This window comes from Paroedura picta, chromosome 4 (assembly GCF_049243985.1).
Source record: "Paroedura picta isolate Pp20150507F chromosome 4, Ppicta_v3.0, whole genome shotgun sequence".
Taxonomy (NCBI): Eukaryota; Metazoa; Chordata; class Lepidosauria; order Squamata; family Gekkonidae; genus Paroedura; species Paroedura picta.
Genome location: NC_135372.1, coordinates 968,956 through 989,735, shown reverse-complemented (window position 1 = coordinate 989,735; position 20,780 = coordinate 968,956). Strand labels below are relative to the sequence as shown.

At 49.0% G+C, this 20,780-nt stretch overlaps 1 protein-coding gene across 8 annotated transcripts in view; it reads left to right on the top strand.

Annotated features, from left to right (window-relative positions):
• Positions 1 to 10,822: 10,822 nt before the first annotated feature.
• Positions 10,823 to 20,780, top strand: part of PWWP3A (PWWP domain containing 3A, DNA repair factor) — a 30,294-nt gene continuing 20,336 nt past the window's right edge. For 3 of the 8 annotated variants that reach the window (XM_077331421.1, XM_077331427.1, XM_077331419.1), the window contains exons 1-5: positions 13,189 to 13,301; positions 13,767 to 14,439; positions 17,318 to 17,409; positions 18,076 to 18,146; positions 18,381 to 19,307. In XM_077331421.1, the coding sequence (XP_077187536.1) occupies positions 14,365 to 14,439; positions 17,318 to 17,409; positions 18,076 to 18,146; positions 18,381 to 19,307 (1,165 nt within the window). In that variant the 5' untranslated portion in view covers positions 13,189 to 13,301; positions 13,767 to 14,364. Of the gene's footprint in view, positions 10,977 to 13,184; positions 13,302 to 13,766; positions 14,440 to 14,476; positions 14,708 to 14,802; positions 14,827 to 17,317; positions 17,410 to 18,075; positions 18,147 to 18,380; positions 19,308 to 20,780 lie in introns of those variants that run through there. The other 5 variants (XM_077331423.1, XM_077331422.1, XM_077331420.1 and 2 more) reach the window with 5 other exon arrangements.

The window sequence follows — 20,780 nt, the reverse complement described above, 5'->3', positions numbered from 1 at the left end:
GAGTGGTGATGTCACTTCCTATGACATGTCACTTCCAGGGGGTGTGGCAAGGAGGCATGTCTGGCTAACCATTTCCGGAGGTCCTTGAAGCTTGGAGCTTTATTTCAGGGGCTCCTCCACAGTCAAAAGGTTGGAAGAGGCTGCCCTAGAGAGCCGCTGCCAGGCTGAGAAGATGGCTCTGCCATAGTGGGCCTGTGGTCTGAGGCAGGGTCTTGGGGGTTCACGCATTGATGCCCAAACCAGCAGCATGGCAGGGGAAAGTTGATCAGGAGGGACGTGCAATGCGCTTCGGGTAGTCCAGAAATTACCCAAATTAATGTTGATTTGGACACGAATCCTGTCTGAACCGACCTTCCCCTGAAGTTAAACCCCCTGAAGCAGCCTTGGCTGATCACCAAACTGTGATTTGGGCGCAATTCGACCATGTAAAGATAGGGACCAAAATTTTCCCTTTCTGCCTATTCCATGGTCTGGGTGTGTGTGAAGGTTTGAGGTGTAACTGTAGGAGCCTGTCCTCAAAAGAACTGCCATGTTTAGATAAGATTGGACCCCTCCTTCATGGTTTCGAATGACAAGGCAAGACCTTTGGGAACAATGGCCGATGGAGGGGCACACCCTCCTGGAATGCCCATCGCACTAGACTTCCTGGTCCAATCTTTTTGGAACTTGGTGGTTCTTTTGAGGAGAGGCTCCCGCAGCTGTGCTGCAAATTTGGTGCTTCTACCTCAGATCCTAGACCAACGATGGAATAGACAGAAAGGAAACATTTGCCATTGACTTCAGTGGTACCAAATCTCTTTGGATTCGGCTAAATCAATTTGGCCAAATCCGAGTCAGGGAAGGGTGCTTTGGATTTAGCCCAGACCATTTCCTGCCCAATCCCACATGGTCCAAATGTTTGTTTGTACATGCCTGTGGATCAGCCCTCTGAGAAGGATTTCCATAAAATGGGCTTTACCGGCCTCCGGATAGTACCACCGTCCTGTTCACTGCTGGAGCACATGGGTAGCACACGGTCAACCACGTGGGTTGACAAGACGATACACCACACCCCTTGATCAATGTAGATTCTTTGGGTCAATTCAAGATTAGTTTACCCTACAGATTCAACAGAAAGTAAAGTATTTCTTAATAGGAGCTCAAATGGTGGACAACAAATAGATTTTGAAGACAGAAAGCAAGCAAAATTGTAGGAAAAAGAACGAACTTTGGAGCATTTGCAGACAGAGAAATAGGCCAGTACTGTGTGGAATGGCATGCCAAATTCTGTGACCAAAATACAAATTCTGCAAACTGCTTTTTTGTCTCTGGTTCCCCCCTCCCCCCACCAATTGAAAAAAATATTTTACTAATTAGGTCTGGTTACAGCTTAGGGCAGTGGTGCTGTTTTCTTTCTCTGCAAGCAGAATTAAAAATATACACGTGGAATTTTCTATAGCATTTAGATGTGAAACTGAAGGACAGTTTGCCCTTATTTCATCAAACAAAGAAGGAAGGAAAATCTGATATTTAGGAGATTTCAACTCAGCAATTTTGGGTAGACCTCTTGTGACTTTGGGCCAGAAAATAAATGTATAAAGTAAAAGAAAGGTACTAGTTTTCATCAATTTTAAAAAGTTTGGCAAATTGAGCCAGGCAACACTTTTTTAAAAGATGGCATTCTTTAAAAAGCAGCGACCCTAGCATCTCTTCAGCTGGTGCAGGCCTGCCCAAGTTGTGATCTGCTAAGCCAAACTGCACATCAGTCAGGTGCGAAGGCTTATCAGATACGGACAACTTCCTTGTTTTGACTCGTACGAGGCAGGAATCAAAATGACCGCTTCCTGGATTCCGTGACAGACTGCCATGGCGGCTGGCTCAGTTCAGGTCAGGGATGCCCAGTGTGACTGCTGTGGGCCCAACGGTGCCGCCAACACATTCCCCTGGCACATCTCAAAGGGTTTTTTAGAAAGTGGATCAGGCCAGGTGTGGCTTTTAGCCCAGCAAGACTCCTAATTGGCCACTGGCGATTTGATGGGTTGGGCAGATTTTTTAACTCAGTGGCAGCAGGTGCCACCTCTGCACAAGGATTTTCCGAATGTGACTTTGGCAGTCATTTTGTGGCTAGCCCCGCCTCCTTCCACAGCCATTTTGTGGCAGCCATTTTACAGCCTTGCCCACCCACTTGAGACAGCTAAGCAGCAAGAGGATTTATTTAGGATACATGTTTGCAAGCATGGAGAGAAAGCTAATTGGTGCATTCTCTGAAGTCTGCATCAGGGCAGCTCATTTTTAAGACCTTGAGACGTCATCATGAGGCATCCTGACGCTCACTCCCTCACTGTCCCTTTGACCAATCAGGTCAACGACGAAGGGCGTACAATCTGACCTATCACGGATGGCTATATATCTTATTACAATTTTCTCACTCTTTGTTTCAAAGAATACATGCCTTTATATGGAGGGATGCTACATTCAGGAGCTATCTGCTTTTGACAAATTCAAGGTTGCTTTGAGAGACAAAGAAATAACTATACACATAGTGCCAAGGCAGCCAACAATGAACTCAAGATACATTCTGCCTGACCTAAAAATAAACCATAGACAGACTGTGGCGAAACTGTGCTCCACAAATCTGTATTTGTGTTCTCAATTGTGTTCCACAAATCTATATAATCTATATCGTTGGTTTTCCCAGTGGCCGGCAGAACCAAAGGGGAAGGGACTGTGGCACAATCTCATTTCATTGCCCAGAACCAACCTTCCAAGAGAAAAGGAACCTCTTTCTGAGGCTTTTGTGTGTGGACTAAACAAAACAAAAACAAATCTGTATGTGGCAGTCTATCAAAGTCAGCGTTTCCAAATCATCTCTTGGTTTCTGATGCTAAAGACATATATTCATGCCTTATCCCACTGAATTCATGGTGGTTGTGCGATGCAAATCCGTTGGCAGAAACCGGAATGAGGTAGGAGGCGTTTGTGTTTCAGGTTATCCTGGAATAAGAACTTAGCACTTCGGTCTGAGAGCACTTTTCTCAATGTCATGAGTGCATGTGCGTCTCTGTGTGTGTGTGTGTGTGTGTGTGTGTGTGTGTGTGTGTGTATTACCAGCATCAACTGGTAATAAAATATCTGTAACTATAATATATGAGATCTTTGTTGCTGGCTGTTTTACAAAAAAAGGTGACATGGACATTTATTTTATTTATTCACAGATGGTCTAGCAAACTAGAAGGTTTTCTGAATAGGCTCTGAGAGGCCCAGGATCAAACCCCTATGGAAGCTCGCTGGGTGACCTTGGGCTAACCTACCTCACAGGGTTGTTGTGAGGGTAAAATAGAGGAGAAGAGGAGGATAGAAGAGGCTTAGGTCCCCACTGGGGAGAGCAATAGCATCTTCTAAGGCAGTGGTCCCCAACCTTTTTATCCCCGGGGACCGGTCAACACATGACAATCTTACTGAGGCCCAGCGGGGGGGGGGGTCTTTTGTCGAAGGATGTCGCCGCCGCCTGAGCCCCTACTCCACTTGCTTTCCCGCAGGCGCCCCTGACTTCCCGCTGCTCACTGGGGGGCGCTGCTAGTAGCAGCTGCGCAGTGCCACACTGAGGGGGAGCCCCAGCCATGGTGGCCGCTGGAGAGCACCAAAGGTGAGCCGGTGGCAGAGTGGCAGGGCAGCCCCCGAGGCAGCAGCCGGGGAGGAGGATGAGGAGGAGCCACGGCCCGGTACCGACTGATCCATGGACTGGTACCGGTGCCCGGACCGGGGGTTGGGGACCACTGTTCTAAGGGATAACTATGCAGAAGAGTCCAAGCCTCTTTCCAAAAACTGAGGTCCTTTCTGCAAGACCTGGATATCAAAACATCTGATTCCCATCGAACCCTCCCATCTTCATTTCGTCTTATTGTTAGAAGGAAACTGGTTGTGATTTTATCCTGGAAAAGAAGCTCTTTGCTCTTTGGATGTAAACTGACTGTTCCTTTTGATCAATTTCCAGCCTCAGGATGTTCGAGTCGCCTGGATATTTTGCTTTATCTATTTAACTCTTGATGAGTCGTTGCTGCAGTTCGCAAGAGGGGATGTATTTATGAAGCACAATGGAAAGGTCTGCCTGATTTCATTGGTCAGTCAGCTACCCCATACATATACGACTCTGTTTGTTGGTCTGTTAGATTTCTGGACCGCCACTCCCGGCCAGGCTGCCTTGTGGCAGTTTAAAATAAAAATATAAAAACCATTAAAAACTCCAATGTGGGAGTTGGTACACTCAACACAGTCGATGGTGGCAATAAAGCCATACCCTGTTCTCTCCCGCAGAGCCTCCCCTCTTCTGCTCCCAGCCGATGTCCTCGGTAGATGACCCAGACGACATCGGACTAGGGGGTGCTGATTGCAAAAGGCAGGGAGGGACCCAGTCTTACCGCCCTGGTCTCCAGCCTGGCCTCCACCCAATGCTCCGTCTTGCAGTCGAAAAGAGCCACTGTTCCCAAAACGCTCCAGCCCTGCCACCCATTTGGTTAGACTTTAAAGGGCCCTGCTGTTCCCCTCTGCCACAGACAGACTCACACAGCTACCCGTCTTGATCCTCACACCCTCTACGTATGCCTACGCTGGCCCACAAGAATAGTTTTGAGCTGGCCTTCCTAAGCATTTCGGTGTTGTCTGAATCCTAAAACTGAAAATATTTTTCTGGCTGCAGCGGGCAAGCTATTGATGCTACTCTTCCTTTGACTTTTCTATATTCAGGTGCGAACAGAAGTCAAATAGTGCTTCATACATCACTCTATTGAATATAAAAATCCTTTTCTATGAGCAAGATCTGACTGCTTACACATTAATCCCCTTCAGCAAACTCCTGCGTCTCCCGGCGACTTCTCATTATTCTCAAGCTATCCGCTGCTGTCTCTGGGCATTCCAGTCCACCTCTGAATAAATGCTTTATCAGCTCATGTGAAAGGAAGAGTCCCAATGGGCTTTCCTTAGCCAAAGTCTCTGCTCTGTTTTAAACTGATTAATTTAGTTGTTGGTTGTTTTTGATGTAAAAACGTCTTATGTGGCAGCCAAAGGGAAAATCTTTACCACATGCAACGAAAAAGGCAACAGAAATCCGAAACAGAAGTAATTGTCCACCAGCAAGATTGAAAGGAGATGGAGATACGAGCTGTGATCAGGGGCCGGCCGGCCACGAGGTGTCTGCTTCCCAACAGCCTGGCCACAGGCAGCAAGGGTGGTGCTCCAGCGCTGCATTGCGTCTCTCAGACCGTTCCAAAACCTTAAAAACCAGCCGTTTCCTCTCATTGAGATCCTTAATTGAGATCTTTAATCACAAATAACGTGATGTAAAAAACTGAAAAATTTTAAAAACAAAAATCAATAAAACACAGTTATAATTGTTTTCACATACATGTTTTCACATACATCTTTAGTGACAATCTTATTCTTGCAACTTTTTTTGGAAAACGGTCATGGAAAGAATCTCAGGAAAGGGCAAAGGGGTCATCTCTATATGCATTCTCCTCTCTAGCCACATCTCTCTGCCCTGGATGGCCAATTTTGGAAGCTACGCAAGGTTTGCTCTGCTTAGCCCCTGGATGGGAGACCCCCAAGGAAGGGCAGAGCTCCTACACAGGGGCAGGCAATGGCAAGCCACCTCTCTTCATCTCGCACCTTGAAAGCCCTATGGGGTCCCCATTAAGTTGCCTGAGACTTCCTCCAGTTTGGTGTAGTGGTTAGGAGCGCAGACTTCTAATCTGGCATGCAGGGTTCGATTCTGCGCTCCCCCACATGCAGCCGGCTGGGTGACCTTGGGCTCGCCATGGCGCTGATAAAACTGTTCTCTCAGCCTCACCCACCCCACAGGGTGTCTGTGGTGGGGAGAGGAATGGGAAGGTGAATGTAAGCTGCTTTGAGCCTCCTTCGGGTAGAGAAAAGCAGCATATAAGAACCAACTCTTCTTCTTCTGCAGTAATCTCAGGGCTCTCTCGGCCTCACCCACCTCACAGGGTGTCTGTTGTGGGGAGAGGAAAGGGAAGGCGACTGGAAGCTGCTTTGAGCCTCCTTCGGGTAGAGAAAAGCAGCATATAAGAACCAACTCTTCTTCTTCTGCAGTAGTCTCAGGGCTCTCTCGGCATCACCCACCTCACAGGGTGTCTGTTGTGGGGAGAGGAAAGGGAAGGCGACTGGAAGCTGCTTTGAGCCTCCTTCGGGTAGAGAAAAGCAGCATATAAGAACCAACTCTTCTTCTTCTTCTTCAGTAATCTCAGGGCTCTCCCGGCCTCACCCACCTCACAGGGTGTCTGTTGTGGGGAGAGGAAAGGGAAGGCGACTGGAAGCTGCTTTGAGCCTCCTTTGGGTAGAGAAAAGCGGCTTATAAGAACCAACTCTTCTTCTTTTTCTTCTCCCTACACACACATGCATGCACAATAGTCTTGGGAAATATGTCAGATGGGGGTGGGGGGGGGGAGGGTGGCCTAAGGGCATCCAGCAAATTGTACAGAAAACTGGGTTTTCCTGAATGTTAGCCCATCACTGTAGCCACTGTAACACACAGCCACGGACAGTAAGTAAGTCTGTTGCCCCTCCCCAGCAAGAACTGATCCTCCTGCTGTCTCAGCAGTTTGGTGTAGTGGTTAGGAGTGTGGACTTCTAATCTGGCATGCCAGGTTCGATTCTGCGCTCCTCCACATGTATCCAGCTGGGTGACCTTGGGCTCGCCACGGCACTGATAAAACTGTTCTGACCGAGCAGTGATATCAGGGCTCTCTCAGCCTCACCCACCCCACAGGGTGTCTATTGTGGGGAGAGGAATGGGAAGGCGACTGTAAGCCGCTTTGAGCCTCCTTTGGGTAGAGAAAAGCGGCATATAAGAACCAACTTTTCTTCTTCTTCTTCTTCCTGGCTTCCCAGAGAGGGGAAGGTGAAAATGATGTTTTAACAGGACAGCAAGCCATAGGAAGCCCCCACAGCACTGAGACTATCCACATGGGTCTGTGTGGTCCTGCAACAACACTTCTTGTGGGGAAAATGGGGGGAGGGGAAGCCACTGCAGCGTGGGTCATCAAAGAAAATGGGGAAAGAGCAGAGGAAATAATGGGGTGCAATGGACCGGCTATAAACGTCTTTGAACAGGTCACCTGACAATCACAGAGTAAATGGGGCCTAGAGCCAATTCTTCATGCGATTCACCTGTTTTGCAAGCCTGGCCTCCAGCCGGAACATTTGTGACTGCATTAGCCAACCAGGGCATTTTCCTTGTATCTGGAGGCCTTTCTACCTCTTTGTGCAGAGTTTGGTCTGCTGACAGTAATGCTCTTTGGGGGACACCAACCTGCTGATGTGATTTCAAAAATCTCTGGAGGTCCGCTTTGAGATTACTTCCCCTCCCTCTGATGCCCTCTTGCCCTAAACTGACTGACTGGGAGGTGAAACATGCATGGATTTGCAGAGCGGTTAGCTTTTAAGCCCACTTAATGGATTTTTTTCAGACCACGTGACAGTTTAATGGCTAGCTGGCCTGCTGTTTTGGAGGAGGAGTTTTCCAAAGGATCTGCCACACACTAAGGCTATCTGGGGTGGAAGTCTGCAATCAACCTGCACCGTCGAATACGGAAGGGCCACTTTGTTTGCAAGGTAGAGCAGCGGAATATCAGGTTGCCAATTCCTATGGGTTTGGTGGGTAACGAGTCTGTTTCAGTTCCTTAACACACCCACCTTGACAAGTTTAATTAGTGCTGCAGGGAGAATGCGATCACACTGATTATTTGCTTTGTCAACTTAATTCGGGGATCCCCAAGGGTGCCACCGGGTTCGCCACCATCCTTCCTGGTGCCCAGATTGTTTTCAAAAAGTGCGGGGCCAGGTGGGGCTCCTGTCCAGCAGGGCTTAGAATGGTCCATTTGAGATCTGATGGGCTGGGCAGGTGAAACAGCATTGCAAGTGACAGCTGCACGGAATATTGACTTTACACTCTCTGACCTCTCTTCCCCATTGTATTTTTGAAACCTGTTCCTCTTACCCCTTGCACGTGCTCTCTCTGTCTCTCTCTGTTGTTGGCTCTGCCTCCCACATGGCCATTTTGTGGCTGTGCCCACCCCGAGGGTAAAAAAGGTGTAAAAACGGTGGACCCCTGGCTGAAACTGTGCTATGATTTTGCCCTTTCTGAAGGGTCTGATCTTACAATTACTAGAGGGTACATGTGGCAATCTAGGAGCCTAGTGGAAATGTTTTTATTTCATTTATCACAAGTCTCAAAGCCATCATTAGAGGATACAGATCTAGAGAAGGTTAAAATTCCAGCTGAGCCATCTTTTTTACTCTGAATATGAAGAAGAGTTGGTTCTTATATGCCTCTTTTCTCTGTCAGGAGTCTCAAAGCAGCTTCCAATTGCCTTCCCTTTCCTCTTCCCACAACAGACACCCTGTGAGGTGGGTGAGGCTGAGAGAGCCCTGATATTACTGAAGAAGAAGAAGAGTTGGTTCCTACATGCTGCTTTTCCCTGCCAGAAGGAGTCTCAAAGTGGCTTACATTCTCCTTCCCTTCCTCTCTCTACAACAGACACCCTGTGAGGTGGGTAAGGCTGAGCGAACCTTAATATTACTGAAGAAGAAGAAGAATTTGTTCTTATATGATTTGGGACCTCACTGGGTGCAGTACCATGCATCTCACCCTCCAAAGTACCCGTGTTCTCTCGAATTGATCTCTGTTGTCTTTGAATGTGCTGTAAATCCAGGGGATCCCAAGATTCCACCTGGAGGCTGGCACCCCTAGTTCCACGGCACAGTCAATGGAAACAGGAGGAAACTTTTGTATGTGTGGGTGTGCTTTTACCGTGACACTCTAAACTGACTTATGTCACCAAGAGATCAGTGGTAATCCCAGCTGTAATCCCACCACCTAGAGGCTGACAATCAGTGACAACCCCACTGATGTCATTTCCCTCTCTTATGTGTCAGCTTAGTATAGTGGTTAGGGGCGCGGACTTCTAATCTGGCAAGACGGGTTCGATTCTGCGCTCTCCCATATGCAGCCAGCTGGGTGATGTTGGGCTCGCCATGGCACTGATAAAAATGTTCTGACCGAGCAGGAATATCCGGGCTCTCTCAGTCTCACCCACCCCACAGGGTGTCTGTTGTGGGGAGAGGAAGGGAAGGCGACTGTAAATTGCTTTGAGATGTCTTCAGGTAGAGAAGAGCGGCATTTAAGAACCAACTCTTCTTCATAACACTAGCATCATCCCCAAAAAGGCCCTGACACACGTCCACAACCCCCCCCCCCCCCATGCTTCAGAGTCCAGAGGGATGCACAGAGAAGCTCCAGCAGCCTTGTATGGAATGAAGGTGGTCTCTGAGGGATCCCTGGACTCGGGCAACACCTAAGGCTCAGAACTGGTCCCTCTGCCAGCATTGGGCAGAGGAGCCAATCTGAAGCCCTACATTTCCCCCAGGGCCCAACCCAGCTGCTGCACCGCCTCTTCCCTTCTCCCTGCCCTTTTGCTTGTAGAGCAAAGCTTGCCTTCCAATGAGCACCCAAAGAAGTGAGCTCAGAGCTGATCTCCAGGTTATCAAGACCATTTCCCCTGCAGAAAATCAAGACAGCATAGCCGAAATACACACAGGAGGGCATGCAGTGCAGACAAGAAAGAAAAAAGTGTGGCTCATAAATCCTATGTTTCTGATATAGTCTTGTGTGTCAACCAAAGGTCGATATTAAGCTGAACAAGAAGAAAAGTCTTGTCCTCAATATCTTTAATATTTCACAGTCATCATCAAACACAACCAAGTACAACTTTCGTTGGTCTTCCTCAATTGTATGCCAATTGCACGTGAGCAAGATAAATTCAGCCTCAGCTGAAAGTCTCTTGAGTAACAGATCGACCCTTTCTGACATGCAATTAATATATAACCCAGGAAGACCAATAAAGACTCGTTCATCCCTGGGATACTAGTCTTGGTTGTTTGCTGGTGATTCTGAAATATTAAAGATACTGAAGACAAGACACTTGTTCAGTTGAAACATAAGACCAGGGGTAGTCAAATTGCGGCCCTCCAGATGTCCATTCGCTGGCAGGGGCTCATGGGAATTGTAGTCCACGGACATCTGGAGGGCCGCAGTTTGACTACCCCTGCGTAAGACTGTATTATTGCAGCAGACATAAATGGGATTTATTGAGTCATATTGAGGGTTGTCTTCCCTGGAAGAAATTGGGGAGTGGGAGGCAAGCATTGTGGAGGGGAGGGGCCCCCGGAGGCTATACTGCCTTTGAGTTCGCGCTCGAAAGCTCTGAAATCTGCCCTTTGGAGATCAGTTGTCATCAAGGGAAGGCGGCAAATAAATAAATAAATCCCGGGAGATCTCCAGGCCCCACCTGGAGGTTGGCAAGAATCGTTGAGAAACACTTCCTCCAACGAATAAAAAAAGCGCGTGCAGGATCAATATTGGACCAGGGGGAGAAGGCGTAACCCCTCTCTATCCAATCAGAGATGAAAAAAGGCAGAAGCGAGTTTCCGATTGGCTCTCTGTCTCTCTGAGGAGCGAGGATGGGAAGAGGGCGAAATTAAACATCACGTCTGATTGGCCAAAGGGCAGGGGGGGGAGAGACAAAACCCCGAATTTGATTGGCTGCTCTTCTAAGTTCCCCCGTTAGGGCGGGGAAAGACCAAACCCTGCAAGTGGATTGGGTCCTCCTCGAAGACGTCGGCGTCTGACACCAGAGAGGAGCGACTAACAGACAAACATCCCATATACTACGCATGCGTCCCCTCCGCGGTTCGAATGAGGGCGGGCCGAGGAAGCCTTTCCGTGATTGGCTTCTGGGGCAGCCAGTAGGAAACGCCCGGGGCCGGAGGCCTCCGAAACGGAAGCAGCGAGACTGGGAGGGGAGCAGGGGGCGGGGTCATGCTGCCGTCATTTAGCGGCGACACAAAAACAACGGGCTGGGCCGAAGACCCCCTTCGCGGAGAACGGGGGTTCGAATCCCGTCGCCCGCAGTTTTCGCACTGAGGTAATAACTGATGGGCGGGGGGGGGGGAGTTTTGCTAAGATTTTTTAAAAGAGAGGAGGGGGCAGAAGGGAGGAGGGGCAGCCCCCTCTGCCCACTTGGGAGGAGTGCGGTTGGGCTGTTTTCTGCCCCGTTCAAATGTAGGACTCCTCGCCCGCCGGAGCGCTTGCCCCCCCCTTGCCACAGGGCGTTGCCAACCTCCAGGTGACGCAGGGAGATTTCCCGGGGTTACAGTTGATCTCCCGACGACGCAGATAACCCCCCCTGGGTTGGCCAAACTGTGGCTCTCCAGAGGTCCACGGACTACAGTTCCCATGTACGTGCTGGCAGGGGCTCATGGGAATTGTAGTCCGTGGACTTCTGGAGAGCCACAGTTTGGCCACCCCCACCCTTACTCCTCATCTTCTGTATGTATAATTTAAAAGACTTATTTCCCGCCACTCCTGGAACCGGCTCGTGGCGGGTTACAATTATCCTTCACTAAAACCCCAGTAGAAACCCCATTAAAATATACAGGGCATAAAACTCAAGGCAAATCTTTACTTTTATTTTACTCCAGTCAGTGAGAACGGCCGACAGCTTCCCCTCCGTGTCCTTCTAAAGCGTCTGTCCGCCCATGGGTTGTCCCCATGGAGCTCTGGAGAGCCCGCTGGGCCACTCCCCAATCCTTGCTGTGGCAAATATATACTTTTATTTTATTTAAGACAGTGAGGTCAGCCGAAAGCTTGCTCCCCCTGCCCCCTTAAATCGTCTTTGTGCGCTCGTGGATTGTCATCCGTGGACACCCGCTGGAGAGTCATAGTGTGCCCACCGCTGGGTCTAGGGCACGGCAGGAAGAGTTTTTCTTCTCATAGCCCTTCCTTCCTATGAGGACGGTTGAGGTCTTTCCCTAAAGTCCCCAGGCGCCAGCACACTGTTCTGGGGGAGGGATACTGGGCAGCTTGCTCCTCCTTCGTTGAAAACGTGTGTGTGTGTCTCTCTCTCTTTTGGGAGGATTTTCCTGGAAAAGTTGTATTTCCACGTTCGCTCATTCCACAAACGGCTGGTGCACTTTCAGTGTGCTTTCATGGCAGGATTTTCCTGGGCGGAATAGGAAAATCTGAAGTGCATCTTTCCACACACATGGTATTAGGCCAACCTTTCTCAACTTTCTTACTGCTAAGAAACCCCTGAAACATTCTTCAGGCTTTGAGAAACTGCAGAAGTGGTGTGATGGTGCAGACAATGGTGGGGAAGCAGAGCTGTGGACATGCCCACCCAGGGCCCTCCCTTTCCCACCCCCTCCAGGCCCATCATTGGCTGTTTTGGGAGGGATAGGTGGGTCAACATGGCCATGTATGATCACAGCACCCAATAAATGTTGCACAATTTATATATATAATATATATAAATTATTTCACTCCCTCCCATTTAGGAAATCCTTCCAGAGCTGTCAAGAAAACTGAGAAAACCTGGATTGGGCACTTTCAGCTGCAAAAGCACATTCCAGTGTGTGTGGAATGAGCCCAACTGCAAAAGCATTATTCGATCCATGGAATGAGCCCAGGTTGTCTTTTGGGGTGGAGGAGGGAAAGGTGATTGGAAGCTGCTTTGAGACTCCTTTGGGTAGTGAAAAGCGGGGTATAAAAAAACCCAGCTCTTCTTTTTCTTCTTCTACTGACCTGTTTGCTCCCCTTCTAGATGATGCAGGAGAAAGTCACTTGGTGGCTGTTTGTCATGTTGACTAAACAAAACCTTGGTCAGAGGGATGCTGTCTGTGAATACCAGTGCCTGGGAGGGTCGGGGCTTAAAAATATTGGACAATTTGGCCTCTGTGCTCATTTTGGGGCTTTTGGGGCAAGTGGTTGGCTGCTGTAGAAAAAGGAGACACTGAGCTAGACCATTGGTTTGACCCACCAGGGTTTTCTAATGTCCTCTGATGGAGTGGAACAAGCAGATGCTGTGGAGGCCTGAAGGTGATCCTACCATAGGATGTGTGTTTGTGTGGTTCAGCTAGTGTGTGCTTGACTTGGATGAGGAAGTACTGAACTCAAACATAGATCAAAATAAAACAGATGGACTGGCCTTGGACCAGTCACCCTCCTCTCCTTAATCTCCTTGACAGACTGTTGTGATGGTTAAATGAGGGAACCCCCATAGGCATTATCCTGGCTCCCTCGATGAATAAGAACAGGAACAGTAATGCAAAATGTTTTCCTGTTTCTCTTTCAGAATGCCTAAAGGAGACATTTCCTTTAACTTCATCGTGGTACACCCTCCCTCAAAGCAACTATGAATGATGCAGCATACATCTTGTTGAAGAGAAAGAAGAGGTTGTGGCCAGCAAAGGTGATTACATTTGACAGCTATTCACACCCTCAGGGGCAGATTGCAGGTGTTTGTTTTTATAGGAAGAAAGAAGGTATTGGTGTGGGCTTTTTCTTAAACAGAGATGTACAGTGTTCAAAGCGCTCTAATTAAATGCAAAACAGCAGTCTGCTTTAGGAAACAAATCACTAAACAACAGGAGGCAATCTTGGCTGGCTGGATTGTTGTTTGTCTAGTTCAATCTGGTAATTTTTCTATTTGATTATTATTCTGAACTTTCTTAAGGACTCTTAGTTTTACTTCATTTTTAGAGACCAAAAGAGAAGCTAGATTTTTAGTAAATAAAAAAATCAACTATGCTTGAATTCATTTTTAATAATGTGTGTTAGCTTCTACAGAAAAATTATGAGATTCGTTCTTCAATCTTGTCCGTTTTTTTGCATCAGTGTCTCTAGTGTGTATTTCAGATGCATATGCTTGTTTTAGGTCATCAAGATGGCAGCTGGAGCAGTCCAAGAGAACTGACTGCTCCCAAATTAAAAAATCCAAGCTGCCAAATACCCCACTAAATTCAACTAATTCAACCAAGCCCCAAACAAGATCACCCTAAAATTTTTTAAAAATCCTGGAAGAAGACAGCAACAAATACGAGAATCCTGACACCCACAAGGCAACTTTTCACCAGCAACTGGCAAACTAAGGAAGAAACAGTCCAGGCAGCACAAATAAACCAAGAAAGAAGAAACAAGGAAAGAAGGAAAAGAGACAAAAGAAAAGTCAACAAGATAGAAGGGAAAGAAAGTTAGAAATAACATACGAAAAACCCACCCACTGACCACTGGCCCCCCCTTGCAGTTGAGCTGACTATCATCATGGCCGGTCCCTAGCAGCCCCTCCGGATCCAGCGCTTTCTGCTCCATTCCAAATATTGGGCCATACCGACTGAGGGGCAACTGCTGGATGTCGGAACTGCAGCCAGCTCCCAACGTGCCCATCCATCTAGGCTGACCATTGGCCACGCTCGAGAAGACAACGGCTACCTTGGACACCTCATGAGAAGGAAGGACTCCCTGAGAAGAGCCTAATGCTGGGAGCGATCGAGGGCAAAAGAAGAAGGGGACGACAGAGAATGAGGTGGCTGGATGGAGTCACTGAAGCAGTAGGTGCAATCCTAAATGGACTCCGGGGAATGGTAGAGGACAGGAAGGCCTGGAGGATCATTGTCTATGAGGTCGCAATGGGTCGGACACCACTTTGCACCTAACAACAACAACAACAACAACCTTGGACATCTGAACCGGACTGCTGGGTCACTGCCTGACCATTGACCCTTGGAAGGAGTAGTTGTTTCGGTGCTGCTGGACTGCCACTGCCGTTCATCGAAGGAGCTTGGCACAAAGCAACCACTCGATGCCCTGCAGCTAACGGCAAGATGATCCCTCGTGCCTTGCGTCCCTGCCATGGCAGCCCAGGAAGGATCCCAGCGTCACTGTGGTCTACCCACCACGACCCAACAGATGCCACTCTTACCCAGTGACCACACCAGGTCACATAACTGTGGGGAAAGAGAAACCGCGGGAGATGGACATTTGTCAGAAAAATCTAGACTCTAGATCCAAGAGTGGGTTGTGGGGCGGGGGGACCGTAAAAATATCCCACACTGATCAATTCCTTGGGATGGGGGAACACAGAGAAAATTAATGTTAGAATACAGCCAAATCCCAAGAGAGCTGATCGCGGGGGGGGAGACAAGGAAACATCCACACTGGCTAGTCCACAGGGAGGAGTTAAAATCCTGAGAACTCTGCGCCCTTTACTTAAATGTTCTCCGGCCTTCTCTAAGCAACCAAACCAGGCTTCTCTGACCCCAGAGAAGCACGTCGGACCTCAACCAGGGCCAGAGCCTTCTTGGTCCTAGCCCCCACCTGGTGGAACGAGCTCCCTGAAGAGATCAGGGCCCTGTCCAAACGGCAAAAGGCAGCTCCTCCACCAGGCATTTGCTTAAGGTGACCAGCCCAAAAACACCCACTGCCCCCCAGACACCCCCTCCCATGACTGAAGACTGACCAACCCAAAGCTGTGTCATTATTCCTGCTCCTGCTTAAATATTCTTCTGGTTGACAAGTTATGATTGTTACATTTGTTGCAGTATTCTTTGTAATTACCCCCATGATCTTATATGTAAACCGCCCAGAGCCGTATGGAAGGGTGGTATAAAAATCTAAAGAAATTAATAAATAGGTGGGGGAAAACAGTGCATGCACAATAGTTGCTGATCCCATAATTTGGGGCTATGGCAACTATGACAAAGGGAGGAAATTAAACAATAGAAAGAGTGCAAGATATTTTTTCCTGGACAGTAGGCTGGCCCAATCTTGGACCCTCCTGCCATACAGACAAGCAGTGGTCCCAAACCCCCAGTCCATGGACCAGGACCAGTCCGTAGATCAGTTAGTACCGGGCCACGGCTCCTCCTCGTCCTCCTCCCCGGCTGCTGCCTCGCGGGCTGCCCTGCCCTGCCACTCTGCCGGCTCACCTTTGGTGCTCTCCAGCGGCCGCCATGGCTAAGGCTCCCTCTCAGTGTGGCACTGCACAGCTGCTGCTGGCAACACCTCCCAACGGGTGGCGGGAAGTCAGGGGCACCAGGGGGGAAGCAAGTGGAGCAGGGGCTCAGGCGGCAGCAACATCCCTCAGCAAAAGACTACCCCCTCCCTCCCTGGGCCTCAGTAAAATTGTCAAGTGTTGACCTGTCCCTGGTGATAAAAAGCTTGGTGACTACTGCCGGGAAGCTTGTTCCCTTTCTAATCTTTGTCCCATCCAAAAATATGCAGGAAGGAAGGCTAGGGCCTATCACCCAACATTGATGTTGTACAACATCAGGGTCAATCAGGAACAAAATCTCCGCCTTACGAAACAAAGCTGACAGACTGCTAGCTTCAATGAAGCCCACCACTTGTACTCTAGACCCCTGTACATCATGGCTCCTCAAAACAAGCCACAAGAAAGTAGAAGGCCCACTGGGAAATTATCAACCTTTCCCTATCATAAGCGGTGCGGCTCAATTCCTACCATATCTGGATGAAGCTTTAGTCCTTGATCCATTCCACTCTGGCTTCTGACCCAGCCGCACGGTGGAGACAATGCTGATTGGTAATATTACTAGAGCAGCATTTTCACAGTCAGAGTAGTTCAGCAGTGGAATAGGCTGCCTGAGGAGGTGGTGAGCTCCCCCTCACTGGCAGTCTTCAAGCAAAGGTTGGATACACACTTTTCTTGGATGCTTTAGGATGCTTAGGGCTGATGAGACACTATGTCCAGGAGATCTCCCTTCTCCAAGGTGAAGATGGAGAATGACAATTGTGGAGCTCCACAAGGAGTGAGTCTCTCCCCAACATGACTTGATGTCTTCATGCGCCCTCCTACCCAGCTGGTCTGAAGCGATGACACCCAGCTCTGTCTCCTAATGCAAGTCAGCCTGACTGGCCCTGATTCCTTGGCTAGATGCCTGGAGGTAGCAGACATAGCTTCTGTTAAACACAGAGGCTGGCAGCCCCTAAACCAGATGAATTAGATTACAAATGTTCCTGAGGCCAAGAGCCCAGCTTCAGCTCTCCACTCTGCCATGGGGGTGACCTTGAGCCAGTCTCACACTCTCAGGCTAAGCCAACTCACCGTTGGTGTGGCGATAAAATGGAGGAAGGTGCCAGGTGTCGAAGAAGTGACTATATGCATTTTTGATCTGGAACCTGGAGGGAAGAGGAAAATAGCCCTCTTTCCCTATGCTGTGCTTCTGGTTCTGTATTGGATAAGCATTCTCCAATCTGGCTGTTAAAATATGCAGGCTCAGGGACTCAGCATATGGTTTGTGTGGGGAAAGTTCAGAGAACCACTGCATGTCAACATAGACCATACTGAGAGCAATGTTCGGAATTCCAGTCAACCTTTCCCACCTTTCTCTTGTTTCATGTATTCGTCTACCGTAACACCATGTTCTCTTGCATAACAGAAGCTCAACATTTCCCCCTTCCTCATTTCAGGTTTTATCTAGGGTCTGTGCTTCCCGAACACGGCAGGCTCGTAAAGATGGGGTGACCTACTACATGGTTGAAATCCTCGGTTTAAACCAACAGTTAAGTACCGCTGCTGTGCATCTGTCCGTCTCCACTTTTTCACCCTGGCTTCTGCCAAGGAGCTCAGGGCAGCGCGTGTCGTTCTCCAGTCTCTGCTTTATCCTCCCAACAAGAGTTAAAATACATATAAAACAGTTGACGTGCATTTGAAATATAAAACATTGTTTAGGAAGGAGTCATCTGTGAGGGAGTCCTAAACAAAAGAACAGTTTAAATTAACAACCCCCCCCCACACACACACACCCCTGTCTACTTTGTCTAATGCTCTGTGCATTAGTCGCTTTGTAAGTTTGTGGGCTTCTTTAAATTGGGCTGTTATGTTGTAACCCGCCATGAGCCTCTTGGGAGTGGTGGGGTAGAAATCGAATAATAATATATCATTTGTGTGGCAAACCTTTTGTGTGTTTGAGATTTGCTGCACACCTGTGCTTCTGATCATATTGCTAAATGTTTGCTGAAGTGGTTTATGCAGCAAACATTGCCCCCCCCACCCCAATTGGGATCTTAAGAGTGTCTCTGTGTTTTAATTGTATGATTGTGTGTAGCTGTTAATTGATATGTGCCTTTAGCCCCAAAAGGAAAAGTGAGACAGAGGTCTTTTTAATTGTATTTTGATTTGAACTCCAGCGCTCTGTCTCTCCCAACTTTCCCGTTTTTGTTTTCAGAGCCAATGTGCATCGTGAAGATGTTGAACTCTTGACAGAGGAGAGCATCACATGCATTGCTGCCAATTTAGGTATGGATTGCTTTAAAGTGGCCACTTTCCATTGGGAGCCTACTTCTTCCCGTGACAGTGGCCTCATGCCCACCAAAGCTCTCCCTCTGTGTACTGTTTGCCCTTTATAATAATGAGCACTCTGCAGGTGGGCAAACAAGTCACTTTCCATGTGGGTACCTGCCCTGGGAATTCAGGGAGGCAGACTTGGGAATTCTGATCCATTACACTGGTACATCTGAGTGTGTTTCTCAGTAGGTCAGCATGGAAAAGGCCATGATAACGTGGAAGAGATAACATATCGGCGAGCTCTTCGGGAAGCTCTGAATATTTTGCAGCAAGCCATGCCATCCAAAGAAAGAAGCCCTTCAAAGACGACAAGATGTAAAGCAGCAACCTGGAAGGAAACCAAAGAATGTGCACCTGGCCACTGGCTACCTTCCTCTCAAAATGACACCCAGGAGAGGGAAGTGGAGACTGGCGAGGCACCCACAGCACTGCAGATTATGGGTACCCAGAATAAGCATAGTCGCCATTCTGGAGGGAAAGCCAAAGGATCTTCCAGTGCCAAATCACCCAGGTCTAGATCAAGAGTCCTTTGTAGAAATGGGGAGTTGAAAAGCCTACCTCAACATGCATCCAAAGCAAAAATGCCAGTGATGCCTAAGGAAGATGCCATGCTACAATTATTGTCCAGAGCTGGTGCAAGGAGAAGATCGCCACGTTCCTCAAAAGGGTATGAAAGGCACTGTCAAGATGAGGATGCTCCTTCCAGATGCTTTGCTAGAAGCAGCACACCAGCTCCTTCCTCTCACAAATGTGCCAAATCAACTCCAGGCAAAAAGCTTGGTGGGAAATTGGGGCTTAGAAGGAACCTGCTGGGGTCACCTGTCCAACGTCCTTCAGCTGCAGCAGAGAAAGATCTCTCTGAGAAAGAAGTATTTCCACCCAGCAAATACAGCAAAGACTTGGATGGCGAGAGGCACCCCCAGGCCTGGAAAGGTACTGGTCAGAAACAAGACCCTGGGGTGCCCTCTGTTTGCCAAGAAAGAAGATGTCTCAAGGGCTCAGCTAGCAGACATGATCCTGCTGCACCCTTTTTGGACAACATCCAAGAGGAAAGCTTGTGTCCGTGTGCAAATGAAGCAAAAAACTTGCAGCCTTGTGATTTGGAAGGAAAGGGTAAGCCTTTGTCAATTTTTGTCTGGCAAACTGGTGTTCTGCTTTCTGTGGACTTTTTGTGGCTAGTAGAAATCATTTATGAACTAGCTTCAAAGGCCGTTCCTAAGAACGGGCCTTGAAATGGTCCCCTCCCCTGGCCCCTGGCCAGGCAGCTTAAGGTGGCTTTGGGCCACAGCTTGCAGCCGGATCAAGTGGGGCGGACGGGGATTGGCCAGCTCATTAGCAGGCACGGGACAGAGCTCCTTAGCAGGTAGTCAGCAGGCCCAGCGGCCCTCATTAGCAGGCCCAGCCTAGCAGGCCAAGAGGCCCTCATTAGCAGGCCTTCCACCACGACCCTTTGCCCAGGGCCCTCTCCCCATACCTGCTGCTGGCTCCAGGCACTGAGGCGAGCGTCTGAGAGCAAAGAGACTAGAGTCCAGGGATGGAGGGCAGGAGCTGCAGGGGAAGGGCCAATCACGGTGCAGCCAGCTTTGCTGGCTGCACCCTGATTGGCCCTATTCCAACTTGGACAGCCGGACACGTTCCACCCCCCAGGCTGTTTCACAAATATATAGAGGAACCATGGATAAGGATGACTCTAAATTATTAAACTGCCCATTCAGCCACTTGACACCACACAGTGGAGAGGCAGGTGGGGAAGAAACGGGGGCTGAGCAGAGAGAGCTTGCCTAGCACTGGACAGCAGCTGCTCCTGTCTTGGCTGGCAGTTGGCAGTTGCAGGTATGTTTGGGTGAAACGTGCTGCTTCCCTGATTTCAAAGATGGCTCTCTAGAGGCCAGTGCCTTGCACACGCAGTGAGTCTGGCTTTCTGTGCCGCTGAGCGGAAATATTCTAATGGTGAGCAGCATTTCACAGTACTTTCGTAAGAAACTATTCATAAGAAACTTTCATAAGAAACTGAAATCTCACGTAAATATGAAGAGGAAACCCCCTTGTTCCCAGAGCCGTCGTGGTGTGGCGGTTCGAGGGCAGGTTCAGATCCCCACTCTGCCCTGGAAGCCAGTCCCACTCTCTCAGCCTAACTTCACAGGGTGGTCGAGAGGCTAAAACGGAGAAGGAGAGAGCCGCTCTTCGGGAGAATAGTGGAGCATAAATGCAGGGCAGAAATAAATAATACACGAGGGCCTCAGAATCAAGGCTAGCAGCCTCTAGTGTGCTGGCTACGTGTGTGTTCTTGCTTTAAAGAAGATGCTCCATGAGACCCTTTCCGCATGAGGACTGTGGCCCTGGCCAGCGCTCACTTCCAGATGACGTTGGTGCCGGCCCAGGGCTGGCCTGACTCAAGCCCTCCGTTGCCCTTCAGCAAGGGAATGTGGATTTGTCTGCCTTCCTTGCTGCAGACGCCATCAGGGCCTCTGTCTGGCAGGGAAGAGTTGGGCTGTCCAGACAGTTCCGAAAGGGACAAAAATTGCCCCAGGTGGCTTCCCTGGAGAGAGAGATTTCTCTGCCCCAAAATACGCTCAAGTATAGCCT